Source organism: Rhinolophus sinicus, linkage group LG13 (genome assembly GCF_036562045.2).
Source record: "Rhinolophus sinicus isolate RSC01 linkage group LG13, ASM3656204v1, whole genome shotgun sequence".
Lineage (NCBI taxonomy): Eukaryota > Metazoa > Chordata > Mammalia > Chiroptera > Rhinolophidae > Rhinolophus > Rhinolophus sinicus.
In genome coordinates this window covers 36,800,723-36,818,057 of record NC_133762.1, presented here as the reverse complement: position 1 = coordinate 36,818,057, position 17,335 = coordinate 36,800,723, and the positions used below count along the sequence as shown (strand labels likewise).

The following is a 17,335-nucleotide window of genomic DNA, read 5'->3' as shown; positions in this document are numbered from 1 at the left end:
CCTCTGTCCTCGCCCTTATTTCCCTGTATTATAACGTCTGTGATTATGTTTCTGTTTACACTGAGTGAGATTCTAAAGGACAGAAAAGATATTTGTCTCCCAGGAAGTAACTAGGCACTCCTGAGTGTGTGGTGAACTGACAGTGTGCAGTGCTCGAAGAGACAGGCAGACAGTGTGTTCTGGATACTCGGAGGAGGGAGAGGTTAATTCCTCCCAGAGAGATCTTGGAGAGCTTCCTGGAGAAAGTGCCATTTGGCTAACAGATACCCTAGAGTCGCATACCACATATTCAAATTACTCAATTTCAACTATATGACTTTGGCAAAAGAAACTAGAAAAAATGATTTTTCTCAATTATGACACTATTATGAGTTTCACAAAAATATTGGTGCTGAGACAAAATGTACCAGATAGAATACGATTAGTAACTCAAGCTGCCTCTTAATTTTCATGCAAAAAACTTTTTCAACATATGTGTTGCCATTTTCTATTGTTGTGTAACAAAACTCCACAAACTTAGGGGCTCAAGACAACACCCATTTAATAAGGGTGATCACATTGTAAGTTATATAAATGCCTAATCACTATGTTGTACACCTGAAACTAATATAATACTGTATATCAATTGTAACTTAATAATTAATTAATTAATTAATTATTTTTTGGTATTTAGTGTCACACTAAAAAAAAAAGGACAACCCCTATTTCTTAGTTCACAGTTCTATAAGTCACAAGTCCCAGCAAGGCTCGGCTGGGTTCTCTGCTCAAGGCTGAAATCAAGATATTCACCAGCTGTGTCCTCATCTGGAGACTCAACTAGGGAAAGTTTGGCTTCCAGGTTCCCTCAGGTTGTTGACAGGATTCATTTTCTTGTGGCCCTTTCTATCCATTAGCTAGGGACCACTCTGGGCTTCTAGAGATCCCTCTGGGGTCCTTGCTATGTGGCCATCTTCACAACATGACAGTCTATCCCTTCAAGAACAACATGGGAGTATCTGCTGCTTGAGAAAATAATTTTATGTTAGGTACAAATACTGTACATTTTTCACACAAATGCTATTTGTCATTGTACACACATGCACATACAATATTTCTATAGACAGCTGAATACACAGAAACATGCACTGACACTTATTACTAGCAGGAAAGCTGGTGGTGGTTTGGAGTGTGATCATTTGTACAGGATGTGAGAGAGAGAGAGAGAGAGAGAGAGAGGCAGTGTGTGTGTGTGTGTGTGTGTGTGTGTGTGTGTGTGTGACAGGCTAAACAGAGTGGGTGGGGGCAGCTTCACTCAGCCTTCTGTCTGTACTTATTGAATGCTTACTGTGTACCAGGTACCATGAGAGGATGCCTGGCCAATAGCGCGAATTGCAGTCTGGAGGTGGCAGGGAGGCAGGGAATAGCTGTGAGCAGAAAAGAGCAGTGGTCTGAGCTTTAGGGAATCCATCTGCTCCTAAATGAGTGGCTGGTTCAGCAGGAGGGAACCCTGTTGTCCATTCTCTCCTTCCCAGTTTCAAATGTGGAGGGGTGCAACCATTTCCTGTCAAAAGGTCTAAATGTGAGAATTCCTGCAGGTCACTCCCATCAGAGCAGTTCACTCAGGTACTTGTCCACACTTACAAAGTCACCACCCCACCCTCACACCATGGGCAGATGAATTAAAACTCAGCCAAGCCGTTGGCTTCCTGCCACCTCTTCCTGAAATGAATCCTGTCCCGACCCTCACCTCATCATCATCAGGGACTTACACACAGTTCATACAAACAAACGTGGGTGCATGGAGGTTGGGGCTGGAGGACTGTTTAGAAAGCCTGGAGCCAGCCAGTTTGTGATGGGAAAACTGAGGCTCAGACAAAGAAAGTGACTCAATTTCATCTCAGGGCCCAGGGCCAGGCGGTGAACCCAGGATTGATAGAACTAGGAGTGAAACCCGGATTTACTGACAATCAGACCAAGGTCTTTTTCATGATGTACACACACACACACACACACACACACACACACACACACACACACACCACTGTTACCCTCAATTCAGACATCTCTGGGTTGAATAACAAAGCTTTTTGAATAGGAATTCAGGGGATATGGCCCCTTGTTAAAGTATAGGCTTATCTGTTGGGGGAATTGGGGGATTATGTCTACCTTAGGTGGCTTTACCAATTAAATTTTTTCCCCTCTCTGTCTCAGTTTCTTCATCAGTAAAATGGGAAGAATAATATTACCTATGTTAGGGGACTGTTGTGAAGATTAAAGGAGTTAATCAACATAGGTAAGGACTTACCATCGTACCTGGCACATAGAAATCCCTGTAGTGTCATCATTAATATGACTTGTTTAACTCTGTAGCCCTAGTGGGAGGGAGAGGGAGGATTCTGTTTCTAAAGTGATTGGGCCTTGCCGGTTTTGACTCAGATTCCAAGCTATCCACTGGGCTTCATCTCAGCCTTACCCTCTATCTGAAAGGGGGAAGTGGGGAGGAGGGAGTGATGAGCCAGTTCTTCAGCGGGCTCATCATACCTTTGAGTAAATACGCTCAAGGTCCTGTGAGGACACTCCCAGGCTGACACATCTCTGCCCTTTGAAGTGGGGGGCCCTAGGCCATCAAGGAGTCCTCAGGGTTTGGTGAGGGCAAGCCAAAGCCCCAGACAGGAAAAGAAGGGTGGCCTTGTGACCTCCAATCCTGGGGCCCATAAAAGTGGGCAAGTGCTTAGATCTACACAGGGATTGGATGGGCATGTATTAACCCTGAGGGGGTGAGCTCATGTGTACCTGTATGTTTGCACATGGATACCTTCATTGTGTAGGCATAGGTGCCCATGTCTATTCATGTGTGTACACAGGAGTGGCATCCTACATCAGATTGGAAGTGAGACTCCAGGTCTACCCCAAGCATGGCGCTTACTGCCTCTTTTTACAGCCCCCAAGCCCAGGCCAGGATCCCAGAATACTAAGCCCACTCCCCGGGCCCAGGGTCTGTAGATGGCTCTGCTGTTCTATTATTCTAAGCGAGTAACTTAACCTCTCTGTGCCTCGGTTTCTCCACCTATCAAATGAGGTGTTTGATTGAATTGAGGTCTGAGATAATAAATCTCTGCAGTGGAGATGGATGGATCCCTGGAGTTTCAGGATGGGATGCCACTAGGCTCCAGCCCCCTACTTCCATAGGTGCCCCTGATTCTACAGAGAAACAGAAGACTGGAGTCGGCCCTCGTAGCCCGTACATGGGGTTCAGCTAAGACTAGGAGCAGAATCCAGGTCATTTAGAATACCAGAGTGTTCCACCATTTAGAACACCAGGAGACCCCTTTCCTGGGCTTGGGGAACCAGAACCGTGCCCAACAGAATGTTTCCTGTACTCGGGTAGAGGGTTCAGGTATAGACTCCTGTATCAGCCACTCTTCTTGAGCTGTAAGTGCTGACCTTTTGATTAGAGTCTACTCTGCCCAGCCCAGCACAGGCCAGGTCGGGGGAGTATATGGACAGAGATTTTTGCCCTTGGGATGCCAACCATCCACTTGGGAAAGCGCGCGCACACACACACACACACACACACACACACACACACTTAGTCATCATTATTTACTGTGGTTTTTTTTTTAAATTAAAGTTTATTGGGGTGACAATGGTTAGTAAAGTTACATAGGTTTTAGGTATATAATTCTGTAATACATCATCTATATATCACATTGTGTGTTCATCGCCCAGAGTCAGTTCTCTTTCCATAACCATATATTTGATCCCTTTTACCCTGATCTACCATCCCCTCCATCCCTTATAATCATTTACTGTTTAATGAAAAAAATACATACCCATCAAGGTAGCTCTGGACACATGGGTAAGGACAGGGAAGGCTACTTAGGGGAAGAAGGGGTAAGTAGAATCTTGAAGCCAAGAAAGATCTGAATTCATAAAGGCCTAAAAAAGGTATTCCAGGAAGGGGGAAGAACTTGAGCCAAAGTGTGGTTGTTGAAGAGTGTTGAAGGGACAGTGAGGAGTTCAACCTTAGGGGGATGAAGCTGGAGCAAACTGGGGCTGGATCACAGAAGGCCACACACGTTGTGTTAAGGAGTGTGGTACTTTGGGAGCCACAGGTTTTAGAACAGGCAAGTGGTGTGACAGGAGAGCCCCATTAGGGCTCATTTAGTTTAAGTCAATAAGGAGGTCAAGAGAGGATATGAAGTTAACAGGAAGTAGATGTGATGGGCAGTGGCTCAGCGTTGCACAGAACGAGGACACTTTGGGAACAATAGACCAGGGGCCAAACAACTGCTTTCTCCTCCCCAAAGAAACCTCTGGGTAGTATTTCCTGGCTCCTTCTCCTAGTTGCTAAGGGCTGAGAAGTCCCTATGGGGTTTCAGACTAGGCTGGGACAGGATTTTCTCATCAGAGCATGAAGCTCTGAACTAGTTCATCCTCATGCCTCAGACCCACCCCACCAGCCCTGCTTTACTGAGAGAGGACCCAGAGCCTCTGGCCCTGGAAATTCTGAGGATGTATATTTGTGGTCTCTCCCCAGGCATTTCCCAGGCCATTGGGGGCCTAAATAATGGGATTGGCAGAATCCTGAGAGTGGGGAGTTTGAAAGACTCACTAGAGGGAAGCATAGACATGTTAGGCTTGACAGAAAAAAACTGAAGCCCAGAGAGTTAACATGACTTGCGTGAGTCACACAGCAAGTTTGGGGCAGTCAGGACTGGGCCCAGATCTCCCTGGGGAGGCTGAAGCACTCTGGGGTTTAGCTAATTTGGTGCATATATAGAGAGGAAAGGGTTGGGGCCAGGAACTGTGGGTTCAAATCCTAGCTCTGCTATTTACATTAGCTTTGTGACCTCGGGAAGTCACTTGGGCTGAGTCTGTTTCCTCAACTGGAAAATGGGGGTAACAATGAAGTTGTTGTGAAGATCAAAACACATTTTAAAGTGCAATAGCACAGTGCCTGGCACTCGGTGAGTGTTCATAAATGTCAGCTAATAGTCTGGCAGTGGTAATAGTAGGTATTCAATTAATGTTTTGAAAGCATTATTGAATATGAATTCACATACTAACAGCGAGATTTGTGAACTTTGGTTTTCTTTCGGTGTTGTAAATCGGGACTAATAATAATAAATCCCTGTCCTGTCACTTTTCGTCCAGCCCCAGTAGCAACGTAGATTAAATAAGGTGTGGTGTGTAAACTTCCATAACAGAGTAGTCTCTAGGTCAACGTTTATTAGCCCAGAGCAGTTCTTTTCCAAGTCCTACTCTTTAAAATTTCCCTTCAGTGGAACCAACTCCTCTACATTCCTTGGTGCTGTCCCGGAACCAGGGAAGGGGGAAGTCCCCTACCTCTCAAACATGCCCTGCTGAGGAAATGTGGGGTGGAAAAGCAGAGAATATGTAGGGGTGAGGAGGTAAGACAGAAAAGTGAAGGAGAGCAGGGAGAAGAGTGGTGGGGAGAATGGACGTCGTGTGGAGTTGAGAAAAGGGTACAGATTGGGGGACTTGGATATAGGATGCAGGTGAAAAGGGTGAAGGCGCTGGGATATGTGGAGGGAGTGCCGGAAGACAGGGATCCCGTAGGAAGGAGTGGAATCTTTTTCATCGAGAGGTCTGCGGGTGACCCTGGTAGGGATCCAAGCTTCCAGCAGTCGCCTCGCTGGACGGCAGCCCGCGGCTCGGAGTGGGGCTTCCAGGCAGGAGCCACTAGCCACAAAACCCTGGAGGCGGGGAGGGGGGATCCGCAGCCTGGGATTGGTCACCGCTCCGCCTGCCGTGACGCGAGGCGGGCGGGCCCCTTTGTGACGTCACAATCAGCTGTTTGAACGTTCCAATTTGTGCTGCGAGCCCAAGAGCAGCGGCGGCACAGACTCAAAGCCCCGCGGGCCAGCGCAGCAGCCACGAGCGTCCCACGCGTAGCCCGGCTGCCTCTCCACCCAACCCCCGCGATGAGGCCCAGCCTGTGATCAGCCGCAGACCCTCGGCCGTCCCGCCGCACAACTACCTCAGCGCCACCCCGCCCGCCGCACCACTCCGGCTCCCAGGTGAGTTCCGACCAGCTTTAGCCAGGGGGCTCCGGGCGCCCGGGGACACGCCCCGCGCCCCCCGCTCCGGGTCTTTGTCTATCTCCGCCGGCGGCGGCCGGGGCTGTATTCGCGTCTCCCGATTGGCTGCCTCACGCCCGGTAGACCATGACGTCTCTCTATTTGCATTTGACATTGAGACGTCACCAAGGCCGGCACCGCCTCCCGTCCTCCTCCCCACCCCCCACTCTGGTCGGTTGTCCTCCCATGACCTGGTGGGAGCTTGGTCAGGGGCTGGGCCCATGGGTGAGGGATGCTGAAAGGCAGCGGGGACCGAAGGGGCCTTGGCAGTTTCCTGGGTTAATCCAGGATCTGGGATCAGGCCTGTGATCTCCTGCTTTCTCCCTGCGACTTGAGAGAGGTTCGGACTGCACTGCTGGGTCTAGGTTGGGGGCTGGGGGTGGTCTTCAGGAGTTGAGGGGAGGCCTAGAGCTCCAGCTCCAGATCATTGGGACAGCGCCAGATGGTGGTGGAACCCCCTCCCTTCAGCTCCAGGCTCTGCACCCCTGGGACTAACATAATAATATCCTCCTAATCCCTGACATGTGTGCGGCGCCTTAGCTGAAGTCACTCCCAGGCCCATAACTAGGAGTCTTAGATCCCATTTCACAGAGGGGAAACTGAGGTCCAGTGAGGGGAAGTGGCTTACTCCTGGTCATGTAGCCAATTAGAGTCATGCCTACTAAGTGAGTGACAGATGCATTAGCCATGGGCACATGCCTACTAGGAACTCAATACAAGTAACAAGTTACACACCTTCCTGCTACTGAGGACTCTCCTTGGGCTCAGCACCATCCAAATTTGATAGGGCTCCTAGGTCGCCTCACTGCTGGATCATTTTCCAGGAGGTCTTTGGAGATTGGGTCCCCTTTTGTGGCCCTGACCCTCACTCTGTACCTTGGGGTCCTAGAGGCCAATAAAATTGCTGCCTCTCAGGTGTTTTGACCACAGAAAGGTGAGTCACTGGCTCCATCAGGGTGTCTCCAGGGCTCATGTTGGGGTGGGGTGGGGAGTGAGAGTTCCCTTTGTTTGGCCCTTCATCCCCTCCTCAGAGTTGTCAGTTAGAAGGACATGACCTGGCCTAGTGCTGGTGATTACAAGACTTGTGCTGCCCTTCTCTCTGGTCACAGAGAGGCAGGAGAAGGGATAGGACAAGAGAGCGCCTGACTTTCCAAGTGGATGGGCCTTAAGGCTGGATGGGCTTTGCTCAAGGATGGGCTGGAGCAGAGGTGGCTTGGGGCTCAAGTGCTATTCTGGGCACAGCTGCTGCAGTTATTAAAGGGAATGGTTCTCCCTGGAGCAGGGCTGGGAATGTGAGAACCAGGAAGCTGGCAAGTCTGGGAAAGAAAATCCGGGAGACTCCCTGGTGGTCATGACAGGGGCGGGCACTGGCTGGCTGTTGCTGCTGTTACTCTTGGCTCTGTCACTGACTTGCTGTGTGACCTCAGGCAGGCAGCTCTGCCTTCACCCCCAGTCTCCCTTACCTCAGTCTGTCTAAAGTTTGAGGAGGCCCAGAGCAGGCCCTGGTACACAGTGGGGGCTCTGGTCAATACCTGATGAATGAATCTGGTGTCCAGAACCCCAGACCCTTTTATAGCCGGGCAGAGGGGCTCTGCGGAGAGCAGTGACTCCATCAGTGTCTGACTCCTAGCTGACCCCCCTGTCTCCCCTGCATCATTATATTTTGGGGGATTGTTTGCTGAGGCTTTTGTGACTGGATGCTCAGTGACCTGGGGCTAGGCCTGCCCCACCACCATCTAGCTATGTTTTTTTTGGATAGACTTCTACCCTCTATTCTCTGGTTGTAACATGGACTGGGTGAATATGATGGTCCTTAAAACAGCTCTTAATTTCTTTATCTCCTCAATGAAGTAAAAGGTCCTTGGAAGGAGGGTGCTCCTCATCAATGCCCCAATCTTCCCTTCCTTCAGGAGGGGCTAAACTTTCTGGATTTTTGGTAACTGAGTCACTAACTCCTCCCTAGGGCTACGTTGAGACATGTGGCTTGTGCTGGGCAGGCACTAATTGGGGTGGCCCAACCTTTCATAATCCCTGTAGATCTCCCACCAGGGAAGCCAGCATCTAGGGAGCACTTCTGGAGACCACTTTGGGTCTGCAAATGTGGCAATATTCTCAGGGTTTGGAGGTTAGCGGATTCTGGGGCAAGTGTGAAAACAGTCCCAGGGAATGGAAGAGGTAGCTACAAGCATAGAAATACCCCAGGTGGGTTAGCATTAAGAGTAGAATGCCTCTAGGGAATGGAAGTATGGACATGCTGCCAGGGAGTTTTATAGTTAGTGTGGAAACCACCCTTCGAGGAAGGTGACAGATGGCTCAATAACAAACTGTTGACCATCTTCAGGAGACATATATGGAGTGTCAAACTTTAGGGACATCCAGGGAGCCCCTAGCCTAGGTCTAGTCCTGAGGTAAGCTGAGGTGGGGAGAGGAGCAGATCTATAGCCACTCCTTGGTGTCTGCATTCCTGGAGCAAGGGGTCTCCTTCCTTATCTTCACCTAGGGAAGGGCTGATTGAGGCCTTGAGTCCTGGTCCAACACTCGGTGCTTAGCCTTAAGGGCTCCTGGGGTCTGATTGCTCTCTCCCTCCATCACCTCCTACTGACCTGTTGTCTCCCTGGGGCCAGACAACCTGATCTTCCTCCTAGCCAGGGATGCTGTCCTTGAGCAGGAGCTTGGGAACAGGGGATAAATGGGGGAGGGACTGTGGGAATAGGATCTTCCAAGTTCATCTGACATACACAAGTGAGGCCTGTGCTGAGATGGTAGCTGTTCTGTGGGATTTTTGCTAGTGAACACTTTTCAAGACACACAGACTCGAGTAGTGGTTCTTAATCTCTGGACCCAAGAAGTGCTGTTTGGGAAATCATGATGAAAACCAAGGTCCTTCTTCCCAGAAAACAACACATGGACCATGGCCCCTGGACACCAAGTTGAAAATGCCTAATCCAGATAGACACCCAGCAAAGGCAGTGGAGTATAGTGATTATGGGTGCCGCCTCTGGCATCTGACTGCATGGGTTCAAATCCTACCTCTATGTTTTACAAGCTGTGAAACTTTGGGCAAGTTACCTTCCTTCTCTGAGCCTCAATTTCTTCATCTTTAAAAGAGGGATAATAATTATACACACTTCCTAGAGTTGTATTACATGAGGTGCTTCGTATAGTACCTGACACATGGATGTTAGCAATATGATGATGGTAAATAATCACAACATTGGGCAATTTCTTCTTTGCTTGGAGAACTCCTATTTACCCTTCAAGGTCCAGCTTGGAGGTCTAATCCTCTGGAGACCTTCTTTGAATGTTTACTCTGTGCCCAGATACTGTTCTAAGCTTTTTGTGTAGCTCATTTAAATCTTAAAAGGGCCCAGAGGAGGGTCCTATTATCATTGCCATTTGACAGATGAGAAAACTAAAGCACAGAAAGTTAAATAACTTTCTAAAGTCACACAGAAAATAGAAAAGCCTGAAGACAGGTTGACCTACCAGAAAGCACACACACGGCAAAGCTTCCCTGTTGTACTCTTACCTGGTCTCGGGGCTGGGGTTGCTATCCCCAGCCAGGAGTTGGGGTAGACTTAATTCAGTCAGTGGTGGCTCTGACTCCTCTCTACTCCTCCCAGGTTTTTTGCACTGCAATAGGGCGCCCCACTGAGGCCACTTCACTCCCCCACCATGTTCCAACGCCTCACCAGCTTATTCTTCAGCACACCCCCGCCCCCCGAGGACCCTGACTGCCCCCGAGCCTTCGTCTCCGAAGAGGATGAAGTGGACGGCTGGCTCATCATTGACCTGCCGGGTGAGGCCTAAATCGGGGGCCAGGACTCTGACTCCGGGGCCTGTGAAGGTCAGGTGGCCAAGTAGCGGAGGGGAAGGGAGCTGCCAGGGGACCGGGGAGTCACCCCAGGCCTACTGGGCAAACTGGGACTGAGGCAGTGACACTGGAGGTGGGGTAACAGGGCCCCATCCCATGCAAGCCCGGGACATCTCCTGGCGGTGCAGTGTTGGGGCCCACACCTCACGTGCCCTAGGGCAGCGGGTCGAGCGAGACTCCTGCCCCTTGGGTGCCCCGTGGACGCGGCGGGCGGGGCTGCGGGTCTGACTAACGATGCCCTTTCTCTCCCTGCCCCCCTGTGTCTGGTATGCGTGTGTCCCTTCCCGCTGCGCCCCCTCCCCCGCATGGCTCCCCCTACCGCGCCCCGTAGACAGCTACGCGGCTCCACCCAGCCCCGGGGCTCCCCCCGCCCCCGCAGGCCGCCCTCCGCCCGCGCCCTCCTTGATGGACGAGAGCTGGTTTGTTACCCCTCCCGCCTGTTTTACTGCAGAGGGGCCCGGACTCGGGCCCGCCCGCCTCCAGAGCAGTCCCCTGGAGGACCTCCTCATCGAGCACCCCAGCATGTCCGTTTACGTCACCGGCAGCACCATAGTGCTGGAGCCGGGGCCCCCTTCCCCGAACCCCGACGCTGACCTGCCTGACGGCGACCTTAGCGATGGGTGAGCAGGCCAGGGCGGGGCGTGGAATCCTAGAGGGACTTATCTTGGAGGCAAGGGTCCCCTCCTGGAGGTTGGGGCACAGAGCTCGGGTGCCCGCCGGGCACTGATGGGGCGGGGCCTTTAGAGGCGTGTCTTCGAGGCAAAGGGCAGGGCCTGTGGGCGGGGGATAAGGCTTAGGAACCGGCCTGAGGGTAAAGGGCCGGGGCTTTGAGATAGGAGAGGCGTGGCTAAGTCTTGCGGTGGGTTTAGAGGCTGGAGGCGCAAGGCCAGAACGCCGAGCGGGTGGGGCTTATAGAGGCTTGTGAGAAGGGCAAGACTGAATAAGAGGTTGGAGCCTAACCTTCCCAAGGGTCCGGTTTACGTGTCACATGGGCTGAAACCGAGGAGGTATCTCCAGGTTGGCTTGGTAGAAGGGCTTGTACCCCCAAGAAGGGCGTTGGGTGCCCCCAGTGAGTAGAGAAAGCACTGCGCGAGGGCGATGATGCCGGGACACGGTGGGAGGTGCCAGCGCCGCCCTTCGCCCCCCGACTCGTTCGGCCCTGACCGAGCCCTGATCTGTCCTCGCAGAGAGCTGGCGCCCGTCCGCCGCGAGCCCCAGGCCCTGCACCACGCCGCCGCCCCTCTGCAGGGGCGGGCAGCACTGATGGAGAAGGCGGGCCAGGTGCGGCGGCTGCAGCGGTCCCGGCAGCGGGCGGAGCGCCACGCGCTGAGCGCCAAGGGGCTGCAACGGCAGAACCGCGCCCGCGAGACCTGTACGCGCCGGCCCAAGCACCAGGGCAACTTCATCTACCAGCCGTGCCAGCGCCAGTTCAACTACTGAGCGTCAGCCGGCCGCACCACCAACCCCTCACCGACCCCCGCGACCCCTGTCGGAGGCCCTCCGGCGCAGCCAGTGTGCTGTTCGAGGGGCGCCCGCAGCCTGCCCGGGGCTGGACACCACAACCACCCTCATGTGTCTGAGGTGGGGTAATAGCCCCCTCTTCCACCCACTCAATTTCCTTATTTCTGATCCTCTAATCCACCTCTGAACCCCTTCCCTCCCTTCACCTTCCCTCCTTCTGGCCCCCATGCCCTGCATCTAGCCCTCCATCTCCCCTACCTGACACTCCACCCTTCCTTCTCTTGTCCCTGTCCCATCACTACCCTTACATTCCCCTTCACCCTTGCCCTCCAGTCCTCTACCTCTGGCCCACTCCTATTTCCGAGAGTCTCCTCTTCCAGTCCGAGATCTGGCTCTTTCCTCACCTTACAAGCCTCACCCTATCTCATGTTTGGCACTACACTCGCTCCTGCTCCCTTATTATTCATTCCCAACAATTCCCTCCCAAATGGATGGGGGTGGGACTGAGACTTAAAGTTTCTGTCTTTAGTCTGGCCCTTCCCTTTCCCCCAGGGGCTGGGCTCCTTTAGTTGCTTAGGCCTGGAAAGGTAAAGTATGTGGAAGAGGACTGTGAGATGTGAGTTAGAGGGAGAAGGTGGAGGGAATCATGGGAAAGAGGCAGCCTATTAGAAATGTAGACAGGACAGACTGGTTAGGAAGCTGTAGGAAGCAGGGCATCATGGGAGCTGGTACTGTGTTTGCTCAGAGGCCAAGCCCTGCTCAGGCTGAAGCCTGGAGTCGGCCCCCACTTCCCTTTCCTATAATCCTACCTCCCAAATCTCTTCCTGAAACCTACCCCTCTGCAGCCCCTAAGTCTGAAGGGCTTAGTTAGTACCTTGCTGCCCTACCCTCAACATGTCACTCCAGGAGTAGAGGCTGGGCAAGGCCCTGCCATCCTGGCCATCTGTTCACATGCCCAAGGTGCTAGAACTAGCTTAGAAGAGATACAGGACAGAGGGTTTCTAGGCAGGGAAAGTGCACACCCCAGTGTAAGAATGTAAGGGAATGATGCTGGGGAAGACAAGCTGTGGGGTGAAGCCATCTCAAGAATGACAGCTCAGCCTTCATCTTGCCTCTGGCTTTGTATTTCACACCCTGCCCAGGATGCCTACTAAACACTCCTGGGTAGGAGGCCAGGAACTTCACTGTTCCAATCCCCAAATAGTCCCTATCCAGGTTCAGGGCTTTCAAGGGGACTCTCCTCATTTTCTGCCCCAGTGCTCTTCATTTCTAGGCTGCTGGGGAGAAACAGGTGCCCTATGGTTGGTTCCCCCGCTTCTCCTCTAGTAAGTACCTGGAGGAGGGAACCTGAATCTCTGGGTGAGACAGAGGGGACGGGGGTAGCCAGTTTTCCCCTTCTCTTGGTGGGACTGAATTTTGGGCTCAGACACCAGCAACAGCCTCTTGGGATACCCCGAGTTGCTTCCCTTTTCCTCTTTCTAACTATCCGTTTCTAGTGCGTGCTCTTTCTTCCTTGAAACTTTTAAGATTTCCTGTTATATTCTAACATAGGTCTTCCCCCTCACCCCAATTCCAGGTTTCCAGGCCTCACAGCCAAGCTGAGGCTTGGAGAAAACTCTGCAATCCCATGAGGGCAAGGCAGCTGCCCTCCCTGACCCTGTCACCCCAAGCCTCATGTGGGATGTGTGGGTAAGGGAGGGGGTAGCCCCATGGATGCTGGGATGGGGACAGAGGAATCCCTGTTGGGGTCTCTTATCCAAGGGAGTAAGCCAAATCTACACTAAAAACAGATCAAAGTCCTGCTGTCCACTAGGGCCTCAGTAGTTGACAACCTTGCTCCTCTCCCCAAAGTTCTCCTTCAGTTATGACCTAGTGACTTTTATTCTTCCAGCTACCCCGTGGTCGGTCACTTCACAGCCAGCTTAGGGTCTTCAGCACTTGCAAGGGCTGAAACTCCCTCCAACTCTTCTGGCCTACTCCTTTGATGCCAGCTGGGGCCTAGGCTCAGTCCTGGGCATGACCATTCTGGTGAGGGAAGAGTGAGTAACAGGGCATTTGGCTCAAATTTCAAAAGGCCCCTCCCTTACCCATAGTTCTAGAGCTCCTATAGTTCTAGAACCCTCCACTCTCATCACCTGGCTGGTTGTAAGGCTCATAGGTTTTTGTACTTTCCTATAGACTCTGTAGCATTTGAGTGTGGCAATATTTTGTGTATAGATTTCTAAGAACCAACACTACTCAGTCTCCTGCTAGTCTCACTCCTGAAGCATCAGACCTCGTCATACTGTATTGACTGTGTATGTGCCTTTCACCTTGAGCATGCTTCAGGATTTTTTTTTTTAAACCACAGAACTTGAATACATGAGGGAACCAGAATTCATAAAGTCCTATGCAACCTTAAGACAGGAGGGGGTTAGAGAGTCTGTCTTGACTGATGTTTTCAGAGACCCTGGAGAAGTTTGTTCCAGTTTGTATTACTTAATGTCAGTACTACCAGCACTTTGCCAAAACTGAGTATGTCAGAGGGACCCGTTTCTAGAGAGAGTCCCAACTACATCAAAGGGCGACTCACAGTAATTCCCCGATATGTCTGAGTGCTCTCTTCAAGCTGGGTGTCCCTTTCCAGCCTTTGCCAGTCTGGCCCCAGCAGGGTATCACATGTGTATGAATGCAGTTTGCTGTTTTGGAGTATGCCTGCTCCCCGGCCCCTGCCTGGAACCCTGATCAATTTGCTCTTACCTGTAATATCTTAGGTGCAATAAGGACCCCACTAGAGCTCTTGGATGCCTCCTCAGATCCATGTGGCTTTATGTGAGGGGACCGAATGCAGACACACTATAACCCCTTCTACCTTCCCAAATTTGCCCTGCCACCCAGTTCCAAATGGAGCCAAGTTGAGTGCATCCCTCTTGGGTGTTTTGTGTTTAGACTGGCTGAAATGAGGAGACTCTGGTTGACCATGTTGTGACATGTCGACAGACTCAAGGACACAACCACCTCAACCCGGTCATGTGGCATGCCTGTGTACGTGTGTAACAGGATTCTGATTGTTAGACTGTAATGTTATTCCTCTATGGGAGAGAAAAAAAATTAATATAAAGAAAAACAAATAAAAATCTATTTAAAGCACATTATACTTTCTGCCTGAGTACAGCTGAAGTAGGAGAGAAGCATTTTACAACCTCTAGCACAGTACTGGCAGGGGGTATTATTATTAGGCTGGCTTTGATTCTGGTTGTGTATGTCAAAAGGGAAGGAAGAGCATAGATTAGCTTGCTGGAAACAGAGCCAGACAATGTAGCGTCTGACTCATAAATAACTACTTTTAGGGGATCCTTACAACATAAGACATATATAGTAGTAAGACAGTTGAAATAGAGATGAGAATGATAGAGAATCACAGACTCCTTTTGGTCTCAGCCTTGGGTTATGGCAAGGGGAAGGAGCTCCTGCAGGGGACGGTACGGAGTATACTCCTATGTCTAGCTATAGGAGACACAGCGGAAGGCTGAGGCCCAGATCAAGACAAGGACAGGGCCCCAAGTATTTGAGTCCCCTGAAGGTAGGTAGGTGGGTAGGGTGGGAGCAGAAGCAGCTGGTTTTGGAGACTACAAATTTTTAGGTAAGAACTGAGCAGGAAAGGGAAACACCTGAGCATGTTGATACTAAGTCATGCCTGAGCCTGATGCCGATGAGGAACAGGGCAGCCAGAGTGGAATGCAGTGGACGTGTGACATAACACAAAATGACTGCTTTAATACGGGACTGCCCCATCTAACCACAGAACTGGACTGAAGGTGGAAAGCTGACTTAAACTGGGCTGGATTCTTGATGCTGTTACAAAGAATCTTACTGGTCAGTCTGGGCTTATCTCTTGAATGGAAGAGGTATAAACCCAGTTGTTGTGGAGCAATCCATCATGTGCACGGAAAACCAGATGTTCTGAGGTAGAGAAAAAGTGCCATTTGGGTTGCTGATGACGTCCTGTCCCTAGTAAATCCTGGGTGGCCTTTGATCCTAAGTTGATTCAGTTATTTGCAATCAAAGAAATTTGACCAACATATATAAAAGTACCTGGTACAGTGCGATGCTACAAGCAAATGAGTAAATTGTGCCAAAGTGCAAGAAAACCAGCCTCTGGATTCCTTCTGGAGCCCAGCCATTATTGTGCAGTAAGGAATTCTTTTTGCCAAAGGGCTAGTTTCTTCAAAGACAAGAATGAGTTGAGTGGGCAAGAAGGTGCATTTTCCTCAACTTGCCAGGTGCATCTCAGATGCAATGAAGACAAGATGGGATTCTAATTCACAAAAAAGGCTGTTCCTATTCTTTTATGGTCCAAAGAAGAGCTTGCTCATCCAATAGTTCCTTACCAATAACATACATTTATGTTCTAGGACAATGACATTTATTTAACACATTCAGTATTTCACATTGTACAAACCCTTAGATTCTCTTTATTCACTGGTCCATTTCTACAACAAATACATCCAAAACACTATATAATAAAATTATTTACAACATTTCCAAATGAGATTTCTTTTGCCCCCACTACTGCTATTCACACAGTACTTCCACAGCACAATACATCATTAGAAGATCTAAAAATGCTCACCCTGTACTCTAGGCTGCTTAGGAAATGTGAAAACTAATAACATAATCGCATTAGTTCCTCTCAATACATGGCATAGAAACCTTGAACTTCATCAACACCAAAAGGGTTCAACAACTCTGCTTTCCCCATTGCACTTTACAAAACAGGTTGCAGGGACTAGGAAAAGGGCCACGTTATTAAAATGACTAGCTGTACAGAAATGGATTTTAAAAAGTCACAGCTCAAAATTGCTTTTTTATAAAATTCACATACATTTACAAGTATTAAGTCGCCGTCCAGCTTGTTTACTTGGATTTTCTTCGCTTGGATTGCACCACACTGGTTATGTCTGTGGGGGAGAAAGGACAGACATGTTCAGTGGAGGCAATTCTTTATAGCAGTGACTTTTAGGCAGTCCACAAGAACCAGGACTGACCTAAGTGGAGCTCTATTGGCTCTGAACCAGTTTAAGGGCTTCAAAAGGGGCACTCGGTGTGAAGAGGGTCTCAGGCTTCTGTGGGAGGAAGGTACGGTGCTATGTACTAGAGCGTGTCAATTGGGGAAATGTGATGGGAGATGGTGCACACGTATCTGGTTGGAAAAAACGGCAGGGTGGGAATATCTTTAGCTGGTCAATAACCCACAATCTCTATCACCAGTTCCCGTCACCCAAAGAAATGATGGATAGAATGACAATGCTTTTGATAAGAAATCAATGAGTGATGCTACAAGCAAATGAGTAAATTGTGCCAAAGTGCAAAAAAACAAGCCTCTGGATTCCTTTTGGAGCCAAGCCATTGTTGTGCAGTAAGGAACTCTTTTTGCCATGCTATAATCAAAGTCTCTAAATAACATGACCATGACCCTTGGTCAACAAGTGTCTACTGTGGCCTAGCCCGGTATATCAAGGAAGCAATTCAGAGCAAGCCACAACCTACTTTCTGCGCCTAGGTGAGCCTGAGGGCTTCATGGAAGAGGTGGGAACTGAGTGATTTATACACAGGATAACAGTGACATAAAGGGGAATGAGTGTATTTTAATTCCTTTAATTCCTCTTGCATTATCATAGTGTCTTAACTCAATCTTTTCCTATATTTAAACCATGTTTCTAAAGAACTTTTCCACACAAGATTTTTTACAGCAATGAAGAGTACAATGAATAGTTTACAGCAATGAATAGTTTGAAGCTCTCCAAAGGTAGACGTTTAAAATCTCATATTGATCTAACAAAAATTCACCCTCATTCTTAATGCTTCTCCATAATAGATATTTTAGTTTTAATATGTAAACAGTGTTTCAAAATTACTTCCTATCAAGGAGAAAAAA

At 49.9% G+C, this 17,335-nt stretch overlaps 2 protein-coding genes across 11 annotated transcripts in view; one reads left to right on the top strand and one right to left on the bottom strand.

Moving 5' to 3' along the window:
* Positions 1-5,784: 5,784 nt before the first annotated feature.
* Positions 5,785-14,549, top strand: TP53INP2 (tumor protein p53 inducible nuclear protein 2). Of its 3 annotated transcripts, none has more exons than XM_019733653.2 (4): positions 5,785-6,023; positions 9,707-9,882; positions 10,409-10,577; positions 11,145-14,549. In XM_019733653.2, exons 2-4 carry the CDS (start codon positions 9,759-9,761, stop codon positions 11,395-11,397), a joined length of 546 nt encoding a protein of 181 aa, XP_019589212.1. In that variant the 5' UTR covers positions 5,785-6,023; positions 9,707-9,758; the 3' UTR covers positions 11,398-14,549. The 3 variants fall into 3 exon arrangements, with proteins under 3 accessions (XP_019589212.1, XP_074174115.1, XP_074174116.1); XM_074318014.1 differs by having other exon boundaries at positions 10,289-10,577; XM_074318015.1 differs by lacking the exon at positions 5,785-6,023 and adding an exon at positions 6,254-6,423 and having other exon boundaries at positions 10,289-10,577.
* Positions 14,550-15,809: 1,260 nt separating this feature from the next.
* Positions 15,810-17,335, bottom strand: part of NCOA6 (nuclear receptor coactivator 6) — an 85,644-nt gene continuing 84,118 nt past the window's right edge. For all 8 annotated transcript variants that reach the window (XM_019733567.2, XM_019733538.2, XM_019733577.2 and 5 more), the window contains one exon: positions 15,810-16,358. In XM_019733567.2, coding sequence (XP_019589126.2) covers positions 16,315-16,358 — 44 coding nt within the window. In that variant the 3' untranslated portion in view covers positions 15,810-16,314. The remainder of the gene's footprint in view (positions 16,359-17,335) is intronic.

Excerpts from the sequence above, each read along its gene's own strand:
- TP53INP2 (XM_074318014.1), top strand. The coding sequence starts at position 9,759 with ATGTTCCAACGCCTCACCAGCTTATTCTTCAGCACACCCCCGCCCCCC. Across the intron at positions 9,883-10,288 it reads GCTCATCATTGACCTGCCGG|ACAGCTACGCGGCTCCACCC; the intron begins GTGAGGCCTAAA and ends CGCGCCCCGTAG. Across the intron at positions 10,578-11,144 it reads GACGGCGACCTTAGCGATGG|AGAGCTGGCGCCCGTCCGCC; the intron begins GTGAGCAGGCCA and ends CTGTCCTCGCAG.